This window comes from Cydia pomonella, chromosome 6 (genome assembly GCF_033807575.1).
Source record: "Cydia pomonella isolate Wapato2018A chromosome 6, ilCydPomo1, whole genome shotgun sequence".
Classification (NCBI taxonomy): Eukaryota; Metazoa; Arthropoda; class Insecta; order Lepidoptera; family Tortricidae; genus Cydia; species Cydia pomonella.
Window position 1 is genome coordinate 11586467 of NC_084708.1, and position 15923 is coordinate 11602389.

Genomic DNA, 15923 nt, shown 5'->3' on the forward strand with positions numbered 1-15923 from the left:
ATGAGATATTTCTACAGTATTTTTTTTTTTTGCATATAGCAATAGTTTTCCAATATGCTTGAATGTATGTTTAGTAGCTAATTATACTTAAGTACTAAATATTTAACCTCACTTATGGATGATAAAACTAGTAGGTATAATTATTGGTTGGTTTCAGAAAAACAATTATTTTTCTTAGTATATGACATTTACATATTTCAGTTTAAACAACCTAAAATATTTGAATATATAGAATTCTAAAAAGTATCTTCATTTTTTCTAAATGCTAGCTATCCGTAGATATACGCTCAGTTGAACCACCCACATTCTAGACGGAACAATTCTAAACCAGTAGAACAAGTATTTTATTACCTATACAAACTATAACTATTTATTGGATATTTCCTACACTGCGAGAGTGTGCCAGAGCGTTTATCGGGAAAGTTGGGTCCTGTCGCGCTGCTGTGTTCTTACATAATACGGATTTACCTTAATGGCGAATACTGATCTTAAGTATCTGCTTTCATTTCCCTACTAATATTGATGTATTATCAAGTATTATTTATGGTAAACCAGTGTTAAGAAAGTAAACGTTTTGGTCGAATATAGGTGTACAAAACCCGAATACCTATTAAAAACTTTCCACAATTCATCCCAGACCCTGTTTTAGAAAATGTGACTTAACGTTACCATTTATAAAACCTACGTTTTCAGTTTAAAAAAGAACCCTTACTTAGGGAAAATAATAACCTAAATAAAAAAAAGCCGGTAGCATTATCAAATCCCGTAACTTTTTACGGAAAACAGTCCCCGAAATGGTCAACGCATTTGTTTTATTTGCTCCGTCGTATATATTAACGCTCGTTCCTGAAATTTTTAGAGCGTAACTCTAAATGTATGCTGACGCGACGGCCGTTAGGCCCACAATCCATTGCAGTAAAAATATACCCAATTTATATTACTACTTATATTACAGAGCAAATATCAAGATAGCTATCTGATTTTACTGTGGATGAAGACCATATATGAACAAAATATTGAAGCAATATATGTTTCTTAGTAAATTTATTTTTTCTTGCCGCCCTATTGAATGGATAGTGGACCTTGAATACTTCTAAAAAGGAAAACCCGCAGGTAAAGCAAATTAATAGCTCCACTTTATTGCTTTTTTTATACCTAAGATTAAGGAAACACTATGTTAACACTTTTATTCAAAGTACGTCTTCTAGTTCCCAAAAGTCAACAAAGTAGGTGCCCATGTAATTTTTTGGCTAATTAAAAATATGAAAGGGCTAGGGCGGATTAGACATTTATAAATATAAATGTCTAATCCGCCCTGTTGTTAACATCTAAAACACAGCATAACATCACATCGCATGTAACCATTATTCGCTAAGTATTCAGATAGATATTTCATCTACATTTAGTATCCGTTATAAAAGCTAACATGCATATGAGATTGTGTATCATGAACACGACTCGACGGTAATACCTCCTATCCCATGGTAGCAATAACAGCTGCTACTGCAAACTGTACGTTCAATACATAGCACCACAGATCACCTACCAAACTTAGTGAAAACATGTAAGCCGACTCACGGCCACAGAATAAGAACACAACGGCTTATGTCACTTACGTCCTTGTTTATTACTTGTACTCATGTAAATTCGGTTTAAAGAATCTTTATTGCCTAAGAAATTGCAGAAATTACAAATATCAACTGAAAATCACTTCAAGAAAGAAAAAACTTTTGTAGCAAGTAAGTATACCGGGTGGAGCCTATAACACTAGCAAATAATTAAAACAGATTTTACTCCTCAAACGATGACACTTTTGTCAATAAGTCTTTAGATTTTAAATTTCTCATACAAATTAAATACTATCTTCAATGTACGCTATTGTTACGTGCGCATATGTACGTAATTGACGTTGCTTGGCACGCTTTAAATATAATAAAATTCGCAATACATTGCGTCTTAGAAAAAACTTTAACTGTACTAAAAATCGAAACAAGTTATTTTTAAAAGTTGCTGAACAAATGTTGGTCTGTTTGAGAAGTACAGCCTACTCGTACAGTTAATATTTTGGTCCTGTTATAGGCCCCATCCGGTATATAATAGTTTACGTAGGTAAACGCTTCATAATCCGCAGTCTGTGAAAGGTAGTCTGCATATACTCATAGCACACAACTGAAGAGGCTTCCACGAGACACGGCCGGAAGAGCACCGTATAGTCCATATAACGGCATGCCGCAACTCGGCTGCGGACAGCGCACTTCGTCTATCGATAAAGACTTCTTCACTGCATGCTCTTCGATATTCATTCACTTGTCTTCTAGACATTTCAGGGTTACTACGACACTTTACATAGGTATATAATTTTAGTCTGAAATATCAAAATCTGGGTAAAAAATTTGTGGGTAAGAATTTGTAAAGTTATGACCTGCACGTTTATCAAGCTTTAAACATGGAAATGTACCTGCCAGTATGTACCTAAAGCGTGAACATCAGTTAGGCTTAAAATCGTGATGAGACATCAGATGATGATGATTAAAATACTCTGAACGGGTGTACGATGTCAACACGCCCATACACGAATAGGATCGTTAATCGCGAAGTGACTTTTACAGTCGATAAAACAAATGGTATGTTTAAATAAGAAATTATCGATAAATGGCAGGCCTGGTTCAAACGGCGGGCGGCTAATGATGCGATAGAGATCAGTGCTATCACGATGGGCAGCCCGACTTGGATGCTATTCCGATCGTTCACCTAAGCCTGGCGTGTCAATCGCTCAGGCGTGCAAGTTTAATAGCGAACATATTGCACACAGTTGTTACGAATCCCTACGATACCGTCTCGATGGTTTGCCTGATCGTTTACCTTGCCTGCTCGGTAAGCAGTGGGAATACACTTGCGGCCTGTGCACGCCCGAAACACGGTCAACTTGCCTCCGTTACAGTTCCATAGTTAACAGATACCACAAAAGATATTTGTGTCCACGCCACAGCCGGCAAAACGTCCCACTTTGTCGCTTGTTATTCGTATCGTATCGTAAGATACAAAAAAAACTCGTCCTAGTAAGTGACAAAGTGGGACGTTTTGCCGGCCGTGAACACATATTTTTAACCGCACCTCGTTAAAGACATGATCGCATTGCATAATATATGCCTTCCTGAGATTATACAAGTTCTATCTTTGATGAGCTTCTTGAATAAAATCCTAAGTACGAGCACAAAGCTACCATGTAATGTTTATGTCGTGGCCAGGTCTTAGAATTGATCAGTTCATGATGTGGCAATCATTTCATGAAAAGTTAAACCGAACCTAATCATATCATGAAGTGATCAATTCTACAATGGCATTTCAGTAAATGATAAATTCTATGATCTGGCCATAATACACACTTAAGGAATAGTTTATTTCATTCTTCTGTTAAGGGCCTATAGGTACATTCATTTAAATTTTGTTACTCATATCAGTTTAATCTTTCTATACATAAACACGATTTAATTTTCTTCTTGTAGTTGCAATCTTTCTCGGATTGTCGTGACCATCAGGTACAATTTACCAAGGAGGTAGACGAGTGCCTTCAAAATGTTTCGCTAGCTCAAACTTTCTATGCATAAACACATTTTTTTTTCTTGTAGTTGCAACCTTTCTCGGATAGTCGTGAACAGGTACAAATTACCACGTAGGTAGAAGAGTGCCTTCAAAATTTTCGCTAATACTTTAGAGGTAGAATATTTTATACGCTTACTACTCGTATTTTATTAACTTGCTTTAATATTTTGTCGTAATTAAGACTCAAAGTCGAGCAATCGCAATTCTCACCATACCGTAAGTACAGCCAGTAAACGCATTATGTACATTCATTGCACCTAGAACGACTACGTCTTACCTAAATCTATTTACATAGCACATTGTAACTTAGTAACTGTGGGATTTCATAGCATTTATTCCTCTACTGCGCATTCCTGGATGAATTTAAAAAAAACATATCATAGGTACAAATTTAATTCGCAGGTTTGAATGATTCACGGTTAACGTTTCACTACACTTAAATCGACCGGGATATAAATCGTGATTACATTTTACATATATCCCGGTCGATTTAAGTGTAGACAAATTTAATTCGTCTACAACATATATGAAAGCGGCTAACTATATTATATCCATATATTTTTGATACCCTAAGAAATTAATAAATTGTAGACCAATTAAAGCATTAAAACCTGTGTAAGATATTTTTTTAATTCACCTACGTAAAAACTATAGCTTTAGCTTCCTGCTACACAGTAATTCGATAAACCACATAAGCAAAAGCAATATATAAGTAAGTAAGTTATTAACCTTTTGAACGCCGCTTAGGATGTCATCGGACGTGCCCGTGTCGCCGCCTATACTAAGTAATAACAAACTGTGTAGTGCTTGCCACATAACTTACGATAAAATATTTTATTGTTTATAGTTTACAGTGATTAACTTCATTTTTTACCACCTTATCATTAAAAAAAATATTATAATAATTAAATCACGTTTACCAATGTCTTTTTTATGGTTTCGTCCCTTTATTAATGGATTGAATCTGTGAATTTTACCAGCTATGCAAATTTATTGATGGACTTTGCTACATCACTATTATTTTTTATTTCGTATCTGTGACGTCATAAGCGGTCTACTATTTCAGACATTGGCGAAGGCTTCATTGTATTTTCGTTGATAAGTTGACACTAGTAGGGAGAGGATTGATCACATTAGAAACGTATCGAATCTGAAAATTTCAACGTTGTTTGGCATAATAAATCATAAAATTTTACACAGTAACACAATTCTTTTGATAAATAAATATTGTAAACTCAATATTATTATAGTATTCAAAGTTTTAAAAGTACTAAACAGTACCTTCTTATATATTTTGTTGACCTAACATAACTTTGAAATATCGAGTAATCTACACCACTAAAATTTTCTAAGTTATATCTTTGACGTCACATGCGGTCTCATTTTTAAGACGACGGCGTAGTCTGTATTGATTATTATTGCGGAATATAATAACTTTGTAGGGATTACCGATGAACCACGATAACAGAGTCTCGCCTTATTTATCGATTCAAATATCTATCATCGATGAAAAAAACCGACTTCACGAAACCCTGGAAGGTAGGCACTAGTACAATTCAAATATATTTATTTCTAAGTTCAACTTTGAAAACGTCCAAGGACTCAATATGTCCAAGTGTCAAAATGTCCAAGGGTCAAAACATCCATGGAATCAAAATGTCCAAAGAGTAAATGGTAAAGTGGAACTGCTTGGATCGGGATCACAATGACAAGGATTAGGTACTCGATCATTTACTGCGAGGCCATCATGGCATGTCGTGTTGCTAGAGTCAAGTTTCTGGACGCTGAACGTGCACCTAGAACTGCAGAAGGAGTCTCTGCATGGCAATTGCGTATGAAGCGAATGTATCAACACTTGGTGTGGCTACTTAAGTCATTGGGTAACTTGATTCAGTTAAGGACAGATTCTGGTTACGGCAGATTATTTTTATGACAGATTCAGTCATGGAAAAAGTGTCTACCAAATCTATCATTCATGGATCTATAAAATATTATATGTATAGACAATATAGTAGGTGACGCCAAACCGCATCAGACCGGTAGGTCAGGATTATTGGTAACAATCAACCAGGGTCGCGTTTTATAAAGCTACAAATTATAATTAATAAAAAAAATCTAAAATTCTAATTAATTCTTCAGCGGACAACATTGTAGAATAATAGACAACTTACGTCATAATTTTATAAAAACATATCGAAGTGATAAAATAGGTTAGCTAAGTAAGGTCAGTCGCATGCATAAATCTTACGTCGTAAATCTAAACATCGAATGAGAAAGTCGACGTAGATATTTCAATACCAATCATCGTCACATCACTGGTGTCTTTTAAATAAGACTTTGGCTACGAGACTTGGGGTAAAATCATACATAATCTAATGGTATAATTAAAGTTTATTTTCAACTAGAAAATATAATAAAATCAACAGATCAGTCTCACTGTTACTTAATTAACAATTACTGCGACTTACTTATCCCAAAGAACCAAAGTAAACTTTATTAAAGTAAAGAATGTCTTGAGAAAAACATGAAAAAAATTGTCTTATTTATCAGACTGCGGCGACACGAGCTGGGTATTGATTGTCTGATATATCAGACTACGGCGGTCAAAAGGTTAATTGATGCTTTTATCAGCCAATACCTACACTGCAGCCGTAGTATATGCTCACGTTTTTGCCTAAAAATGCAGGTACATATGTAATTCTTATCTATCCTATTCGCTTTATTTTACACTGTATTTTTCTAAACGACTAAAAGGACGAGATTATCAATTCGACCGTATTTTTAGTATGTTTGTTACCTCAGAACCACTCAGCATAAGAGTCCTGAGTAGTTCTGAACACAGACAGATCTTATGTGAACCGATTTGAAAACCTTGTTTTGTTCCAAAGCCTGTATAGTTCCAAGTTGGTCCCATTTTTGCCAAATCCAGTCTGATGATGGCAACCATGAGCAATTGAGGGAACTTCTCAAATCTTACAGGTATTTTTTTGTATTTTGTCAGAAAATCAAATTGCTGATGAAGATCAGAACGAAACACTTCAACGACGCGTATTTCACGTTTGGCGATTTGTCTCATTCTGTTTCGCCAAGTTCCAGCCCTGAGTTGAAATGAGTTCCATAAGGAATTGAAGGAACTTCTCAAAACTTGATGGAATAAGATACAGGATTGAAATTTGAAACGTACTCGAAGCGCGTTTGGACAGGAAAATAATTTAAGGAGTCCTGCAGAATGCTGCGTCACTATTAAAAAACTCCCAACCAAAAATGGAAATATAACCCTATTTAAAAAAAGAAAATATACTTGAAAAGGGATTTAAATAAAATATATATATTATCGCTTTTACATGCGCTTGCAATCGGTATGTTTGTAGTAGGTGCCAAGCCAAGATTTGGCGTGGCACGGAATTTAAACATATCAGTTGCTAGCGCATATAAAGGGATAATAGGTACTCGTATTTAGTTTGATCATTTTGAAAGTCAGTTTCTCAATTTTTAACGTAAATTTTATGAATCATAAGAATAACAAAACTCATTTTTATTATAACAAGTCGAAACAAACAAACACTTTCCACGCTACATACTTACCTTTTGATAAACTCTAACATGGAGACGAGACGTGAAATGTTATACAGCTTCATGTCCAAAAACTTGTGAGTAGTTAGTTTTCTTATCATGTAAGTCTAGATTTTGATGTATAGATTATTATGCATACAAGTCCTCGTATGTATCTAGATTTATGTTCATTTTGTATTAATCAGTGTACAAACAGTAGGGATTACATTGTTTTAAGTTTCTTCTCGTGAATTAGCAGGGAAAATTGGATGAAGCCGAACAATAATTTGTGTAGCTTTCAAAATCCTTATCTCTTGCCTAATTAGCTTTACGTATCAATTTTGAAAACAACACCAATTATGTAGTAGTTTTCCCAGGGCCAGGGACCCAGGCCAAATCTGCAGCTATGATAATTTCATGTTGATTTGGTCGCTCTTCCTGTAGCTTTCTCTTCTCGTGAAAGTGCCACTACAAAATAGGTCATAATCTGTCCGCCGTAGTAACAGACGTATGTCGTGACTTCATAACTCATGTTTCGTTTTGATAAAAATCGTCTATATTGACGCTTTAAGGATGACTCACGCTAGACTGGACCGGAGCTTCCGGTGATTCGTTTTCTATGAAAAGTACCACGTGATAGAAAATGACGTGTCGAACGCTCCGGCCCGGCCCTGGCCCGGCCTAGCGTGAGTCATCCTTTAAGCAGCGTTTATGCAGTGTCATTGCGCATTCAACAAATTACTAATTAGTCAAACTAACCATTTGTGCCTTATAGGCTGCGCAATGGGAAGCAGGGACGGCGTTAGGCTCGCTTCGGGGGTTAACGTCACAAGTCCGCGCAGCGCGCGCCCGCGGCGGCGCAGACGCCCCACGGCGGCGTGCACTCGCGTCGACGCTGCGCGCGCTGGTGGAACGTACGCACGACTTCACGGACTCCGCCTACACGTCGCACAACCACCGGCAGCGGATACTGGCGCTCGCCGAGCGGATAGCGTACGAGCTAGAGAGGCTCGTCGCTGTTGCTGTCTCAATGGTGAATCTTTGATGCTGAATTGCTGATACGTTTAGAATTTCAAAGATTAGTCCACCACCGCAGTTTTCTTGTGTGCATGCCGTTCATTACATTACACCCCAAGACGTCTATTCATATGTTAGATTTTAATTAAACTGAGACGGAGATGAGTCGAATGTGAATAATATGAGAGACTAAGTGACTCACTGGATTTACAGCTTGAGTAGGACCTAAACCTAACCTAAACCGACAAGAACACTAAAATGTAACCAAACAGATTTTATACATTCCGGGTAGAATTTATGTGAATTTACATTTAACATACACTTTACCGGTGGATTGTGACAGGAGGAGCAAGGCGCGACGGGCAGCGGCGCGGCGCTAGAGAGCGCGAGCGTAGGCGCAGCAAGCGCGGCGGCCGAGCTCGAGCGGGCGCTCGTGGAGGCGGCGCGGGACCAGGCGCGCGACCTGGGGCCGCTCGCCGACGACGCGAGGAGGCTAGCCTCCGACCTTGCACACATAGGTGAGTACATGCACAAAGCCGTGCTGAAGATATGAAAGGAAACTACTTGTTTTACCCGGATACACGTTTATATTATTAAATTTTATAGGTTATTGTATTTATATTATAAAGTTACATAAATTATGTAATTACAATTATACAATTACATTAAGTACACAAAACATGATTAATTGTCATCGAAATAAATTTTATTTAAGTATTTTATACATATCAATCAAACAAACATCGCTTTAGCCAATCATCAATACTTCATAGAAACTCACAATCGAGTCAACCCGTTATACAATTAGTTGCAACACCAACAAAGCAACCATTTTTTTTAACACACCATTTATTTGTGCATGCAAAGTTAGCAAATACAATGGAGTATTTTTTAAGGTCTGTTAGAGATTTTGACAAAAACAGTTCGTACTCGTATTTGCTCTTACGCTTCGGGGAGCATTCAATCAGCTAATCAAATAAAAGAGAAGTCGGATAGGATAAAACCGTTCGACCATACGTTGCGCAGGTTGCGCTTTTGCCGAGAGCGTTGCAAACACTGGAAATGGACAAGCTAGAGGTGTCACTCCAATTGCATACAGGGCACAGGCGAATTGTTTGCACCGATGAAACTACTACAAAAGCGTTCCTATTGCCCATCTGTACTTAGGGACCTCGGGGTCACGCTCTTTTGGTTTCTCCGAGAACTCGGGGCGACTCGACACGACCTGCATCAAAGTAAACGGGCAGCACAAAAGCTTACGTCGGCGTCGATATCTATTGCCCGTCTTTTTTTCTGAATTCGTTTGACTTTCTCCGAACAGAATGTAAACTCCTGTCGGATTATTCTCTCTCTATATATATATATATATATATAACAATAAGTAAAATGTAATACACAATTAATTGTTACATGTCCGCTTAGCCGAGTTCCGATTAATACGATGAAGATATTGAAAATGAATGGTATTTAGTACCTAAAGTGTTCAAGAACACTAAGCAAATGAGGTAAAAATAACTATGGAGAAACTATCACTATCCTTTTTATCTGACTATCGATTTTTAGAGTAGAGTCGTATGATAACAAGGGGTTGGAACTAAAATTATATTCTTGTTTCCAGCTAGTTCCTGTGGTGAGAGAGAATCAGAGAGACTGCACAATATAGCCAGCCGGCTCCACGAACAATTAGATCACATAATAGAGGTGATTTCTAATATTACAATTAAATTATATACCAATTAGTTCTTCTAAAGATAATTTTGGTGCCGCGTGTTTCAGGTATGCAAATTACTTAGACACATAGCAATGTCGGAGACGTTGCAAGTGAGCGCGAAGTTTGCGGAGATTAATCTGAGGATATACGGGCCACAAGTGGTGACGGCTGCGCGAACACTGGCCGCACACCCAGGTGAGGACGCGTGAAGGACCAGCCAGATTGAACTAATCCCATTCGTGATGTACGGCGCATGCAGCACTGAACGTACCTAAAAACGACAGATCAACAACTATCCTTACAAAAAGTCGCCAACACACATTTTGAAACCGACAGAGTTTCGATTTCCGCTTATATGCTTGAGTCATTTTAGACATTGTTTTTTTTAATGAAATCCTATATCGTGATCTACCTAAATGTATAGTAACATATCTGGTTTTTGTTAAATTTACCAAGGGTTATGTTATGCTAGGAATTATTATTATTAATATTGTATCTGACAACCCAGGCAGCGCAGCGGCGCGGGAGAACCTCGACGTGTTCGTGGACATGTGGGCGTGGTTGTTAGCAGACGCGGCGCGGCTGGCGCGCGAGTTGCTCGACCTCACGGGCGAGCGGCAAGACAAGCAGCAGTATAGCAGTTTGCCTAGGCCAGGGGTAATCAACATAAAATAACAATCAACTATATTTTTGGACACTTTAGCAGTTGATTAACACGGCGCGGTAAGCGAGTGAGTTACTAGTTCGACTAGACTGCACGGATGATCAGTAAGATAAGCAGCAGTATAGCAGTTTGCCTAGGCCAGGGGTAATCAAATACAAATACAACTAACTATATTTTTGGACACTTTGGTAGTTGATTAACACGGCGCCATAAGCGAGCAAGTTACTAGTTCGACTAGACTTCACGGACGATTAGTAGGAAAAGCAGCATTACTGCAGCTAACCGACCCCAAGGGTGTCCAAAATAAAACAACAGCAGGTTTTTCCTGTACCTACACTGGTTACAAGAAAAATTCTATTTTTCATTTAAATTACTTATCAGATAAAGTTATTTATAACTTAGTATTTGTTTTTGTTAATATATTTGGTTTTTTTTTTGTTTTTGACATTTCGACAATACCTAGGTTGGCCCTAGCTACACACATACACACACATATACATTGACACATATACATACATATACATTGACATTTCTTTTTTGTCGTGACGTTATTTTATTTATTAATTTTATATTTTTTATTTCTGTTTTAATGTTAAGTTGAGTGATTTTTTTGTGAAACCCTTTGTTTTATCCTTTTGTGTAAAATATTGTGTCTTTTTCTTTAAGAAATAAATAAATCTAATCTAATCTAATCTAAAAAAAAACGGTGTGCGTTGCTGGCCTGACAAGCAGCAGTTTGCCCAAATCAACACAGTACTTAAATAGTAGTTTGCCTCTTCTCTTCTATACTACAAACTTTGTTTAGCAAAATTGATTTTTAATTTTAATACATTTTTTATAGGCGCAATCACAAATGCTTTCTTCTCAGTACTTTTTTTGCAGTTGATATAAAAATGAAAACCTTCAAATATTTTTAGAACTGATGATAATACATACATACTAAAATATTTTCAATTAGACTGACTAACAAATTGGATCTGCCCGAACTTACAAACTGTTAAGTTTAAAATGTAACTTCATTAGTTCGCGTTCTGAGTTTGCGCATATGAGGCAATAGATCACACACGTCGCTAGGCAACGCGCCTCACCTCAATACGCTTCTTTCCTAATCGAAAATTAACCGACGTTTGAATATTCCAAGCATAACTAAACTTGACTCGAATTTTAACTTGAGTTAAAATAAATTCCAGAAACATGGAACGACGAGTAAACCGTTAAAAGCAGTTAAATTAGACTCTGAAGAACAAGCGAAAATCGCCAAGTCAGGGCTGGAGATGAAAATGATGTCGTCGGAGATGGACGCGGAGACTGAGAAGTGGCAGGGGGCAGCTGCCGACGAGAACAACGATATTGTGAAAAGGTATCACTTGCTATTTTAATTAAAGCACTGATTAAGCTCTATGCGAGTCGCGCGGTTGAGCATTTAAAAGCTGTAATACTTTAATTGATTGAATATTTATCTTCGTTCATCTTACATACTGGTATGACTACAAATAAATCGCGCGAATATTTTTACGCTCCTAAACAATGACACGGAGGCCGATTCAAACGTATATTTTGATATATAAATGATAACATTTTATGCGTGCATTTCGGTCGTAATAGGTTACAGTAGCAAGACGCACGGGCGAAATATAACAAATTGATTTTAACTTGCGTACTTTAAAGCGCGACTTAATTTGTGTTTAAGTTATGTCTGTCACTTTCTTGACAAAATGTACGAAGGTGCACATTGACCGCCAGTGTTGTGACGTTTGTTAACAAGCCGTTAATGGTACACAGTTAAGTGATAACGCCCAAGAGACCAATTCAAACTTACATTTTGACATCAAAATTATGTCATTCTGTTATCATTTGCGCGTGCAATTCTCTCGAACTTATCCGTACATGTATTGGCACGAGTGGTGGTGGTAGTGGTGTGGTAGTATTGAAAAAATTAAAAAAAATTAGCACGAGTGCATGATAACAAACTTGTTACGGTAAGTGAGAATTGGCCTCCAAATATAAAAATGTAGGTTTAAATATACGTTTAGATTGGCCTCACGGACGTGCAGAGCAAAAGTGCCTTGGGAAAATTTTCAAAAGTCAAAAGAAACTTTCAGTACAAAGCGGGAAATACCTGCTACAAGACTATGGCGTAGCACACGCAGCAAACTTAATGAATAAGTTAACACATCGAAGTACATTGCCCACATTAAAGTCATGAATTTAGCACGCATAATATCTTGTAATTTTCGATTCCCGATAACTTTAAATTTCATAATTAACAACCTGCAATTTTGCATATACTTCGCATATAATTGTGCCACTAGCGTTAAAGTAATTAAATTGTATACAATCAGACCACTGAATAAATACATTCAATGATGAAAATTATCGAGCATTAGCAGTTCCACTTCATCAAATGTCACTTTTTAATATGTAAATGCTTGATTTGTTGATGAAAATACAAAAATCACTATATGTATGCCTTTCACATTTGAAGAGTTCCCTCGATTCCTCATGGATCCCATCATCAGAACTGAGTTTTGTCAAAAACGGGACCAATCTGTATATTATATAAATTCAAACAAAAAAGTAATTTTCAAAATCGGTTCAGAAATGACGGAGTTATGAAGTACCAAACATTAAAAAAAAAACAACCGAATTGAGAACCTCCTCCTTTTGAAATCTTGCAGTCGGTTAAAAATTATGATCTTCAAGATTCATTTTACAATTTCATTAAGTATTTATTTGATTTCAGGGCAAAAAATATGTCTTCCATGGCCTTCGCTATGTATCAGTTTACAAAAGGCGAGGGCCGTTTAAACACTACCCAAGACCTCTTCACGCAAGCGGAGTACTTCGCCGAGGAAGCGAATAGACTGTATAAAATAATACGACAATTTTCTTACCAGGTAAAAATTTTATACTGCACCTGCTTTGTCCACGGAACATTAATATAGCTTACGGCATCTGAATGATATCAGTCAACCGCTCGTATCTGCATACGAAGAAAGTATTTGAAAATAATAATCGCGGCACACGAGAGGTTATTGGCTCGAGCCAGACATACGATAACTATGTACATATATGAGATCATTCAGATATCAATGTACGCTCGAATTGACCTCTTATTGTAGAAATAAAATAAAATAAATAAATAAATATTATAGGGACATTCTTACACAAATTGAGTAAGTCCCACGGTAAGCCAAGAAGGCTTGTGTTGTGGGTCAAGAAGACTCAGACAACAATATACATATATAATATACAAATACATAGAAAACATCCAGGACTCAGTAACAATCTGTGCTCATCACACAAAGAAATGCCCTTATCGGGATTCAAACCCAGGATCATCGGCTTCATATGCTACCCACTAGACCAGACCGGTCGTCAAAAAGAAATAACATTGCTATTCTGTTACGTTTCAGGTACCAGCAGGTACAACGAAAAAAGAATTGTTGGAACAATTAGATAAAGTCCCCACGTACGTGCAGCAACTACAATTTACAGTGAAAGAGCCCACAGTAGGCCGCGCAGCCACTTTCAGTAAAGTCGACAACGTCATCCAGGAAACGAAACATCTTATGAACGTCATAAGTAAAGTCGTCACTACATGTTTCGACTGCGCCAACAAGGTGACTGCCTCTTTCTCTCACATATATGACATATTTACAATTTTCGAGCAACACGACGCACTTTTTGAAACCCTGAATTTTCTAGGCAACATTAAGACTTTAGTGCATTGGAACGTAATGTTCCTTAGGTACCTTTGCCGTGGGAGTCGAGTGTGGGAGTGGTTAAAAGGCACCAGAGTGTTGCACCTGTTAAGTACTTTAAAGATTCTACTTCATTCGTGACTGTTAGAAATCGGGAACCGGGTGAAACAGTGTGATCTCAGTTTCAAGGTTTATTCTTGGTGGCATTTTAAAAGACAGCTAAATACAGTATACATTTTTATTGATTAAGTTTCAGTCATTGACATATATCTAAGGACGGGCCTTACGGGCACTAATAATGGAGTTAGTTCAGTGGTGTCACTCACGAATTCCAGCCAATCGTGAAGTCTAACGCAAGTAGTTGCGACCAATCGCGTGATGGGAACTAATCAACCAATCGCGTTATGGCGTTAGACTGCATGATTGGCTCTAATTTGTGCGCGTGACACCGCTGTACTGGCCCCATTCTTATTGCCCTTAAGGCTCTTCCTTAGATACATATATGTCCACGGTTTCAGTGGCCAATAAACAAATATGTAACAAGAATAAATCTTTTTAGTTAATTAGTTACTAGCTTTGATTAGTAATTTATAGAACATTTTAGAGTTCGACAACCCCATTATTATTTAATTTTTAACGTATGTTTTATTTTATTTTTTCGTTTCTGTTTTCCAATCGCCATGCACCGGGTGGTTCCCTCCGCATCCAGGGTCTTATACCGCTGGACAAAGCGATTAACAAAACCTCAACAAGGGGCGACTCGGTCTGTCTCGACTGCACTCTCATACATCTCGTATCCATGTATCTGTGTGTTATTGTTAAGTAGTGTACCGAAGCATGTCTGTGTAATCATGCCCATACATTTAGGACTACATTAGAAATGTTTTCTTTGCCGTTATTGATAATCGCTAAGAGAGAAGTGGACGTACACATTCGTAGAGTCGGTGTGGATACGTATTACTAGCTAGAAGCTACAGTTTATTCAGAAAAAAATAATGGTGGTTGGTATCAATCATTGAATATATATATAAGTCATATTTCTACCCATCTTGTACAGGTGGTGTACATTCCCTAAACTTAAACTCTACAATGACTAGACTTACACTTTTGACGGACGATTATTTTACGTTATTTTGTTTCTGTTATTTTATTTTCCTTTTTCAGTATTCCCTGTGTATGCCTGAGAGAGTCCCTATGCATTGGAAACCAAATTTGCGCAAAACATCCACATTTAAGAGTGAAAATAGTGTATTGAATGGTTAAAGTAGGTACACTGTGTGCAAACTGTGAAACCAATTGAATAACCCGTAACACCTTCAATTGATACTAAACCTTGTAAAAATCCTGATATATAACTACGTAATTCAAAGCAACGTTGTCTTTTTTCGAAATTTAGTGTAGACTGTGAATTGGTGGTGTAACTTAATATAGCTAATTTTGAATGTTGTTGGTGTGTGCTGTTTGCAATGATAATACAATGTTTATCTAGAATAGTATGTGTGGTAATATAACATTTCCGTTTATAAAGTGAATTTTTACATCTGCTAGAACATGGTGTTAAAATAAATTGTACTTGTGCTACAGTAATAGTTACTCTGATGTGTAACAAAATACGAGAATAATTGACTGATATGATAAAAAAATTTGCTTTGCATAAACAGTTATTTTCGCG

General features: G+C 37.1%; 1 protein-coding gene across 9 annotated transcripts in view; it reads left to right on the forward strand.

The window, feature by feature from the left end:
• LOC133518960 (alpha-catulin) overlaps positions 1-15923 on the forward strand; it is a 131631-nt gene that overhangs the window by 108355 nt on the left and 7353 nt on the right. For 4 of the 9 annotated variants that reach the window (XM_061852771.1, XM_061852772.1, XM_061852775.1 and 1 more), the window contains 10 exons: positions 1078-1113; positions 3630-3659; positions 7931-8188; positions 8516-8690; positions 9791-9873; positions 9949-10078; positions 10392-10540; positions 11738-11907; positions 13291-13444; positions 13964-15095. In XM_061852771.1, coding sequence (XP_061708755.1) covers positions 1078-1113; positions 3630-3659; positions 7931-8188; positions 8516-8690; positions 9791-9873; positions 9949-10078; positions 10392-10540; positions 11738-11907; positions 13291-13444; positions 13964-14392 — 1614 coding nt within the window. In that variant the 3' untranslated portion in view covers positions 14393-15095. Of the gene's footprint in view, positions 1-1077; positions 1114-3629; positions 3660-7930; positions 8189-8515; positions 8691-9790; positions 9874-9948; positions 10079-10391; positions 10541-11737; positions 11908-13290; positions 13445-13963; positions 15096-15415; positions 15826-15923 lie in introns of those variants that run through there. The other 5 variants (XM_061852774.1, XM_061852779.1, XM_061852778.1 and 2 more) reach the window with 5 other exon arrangements.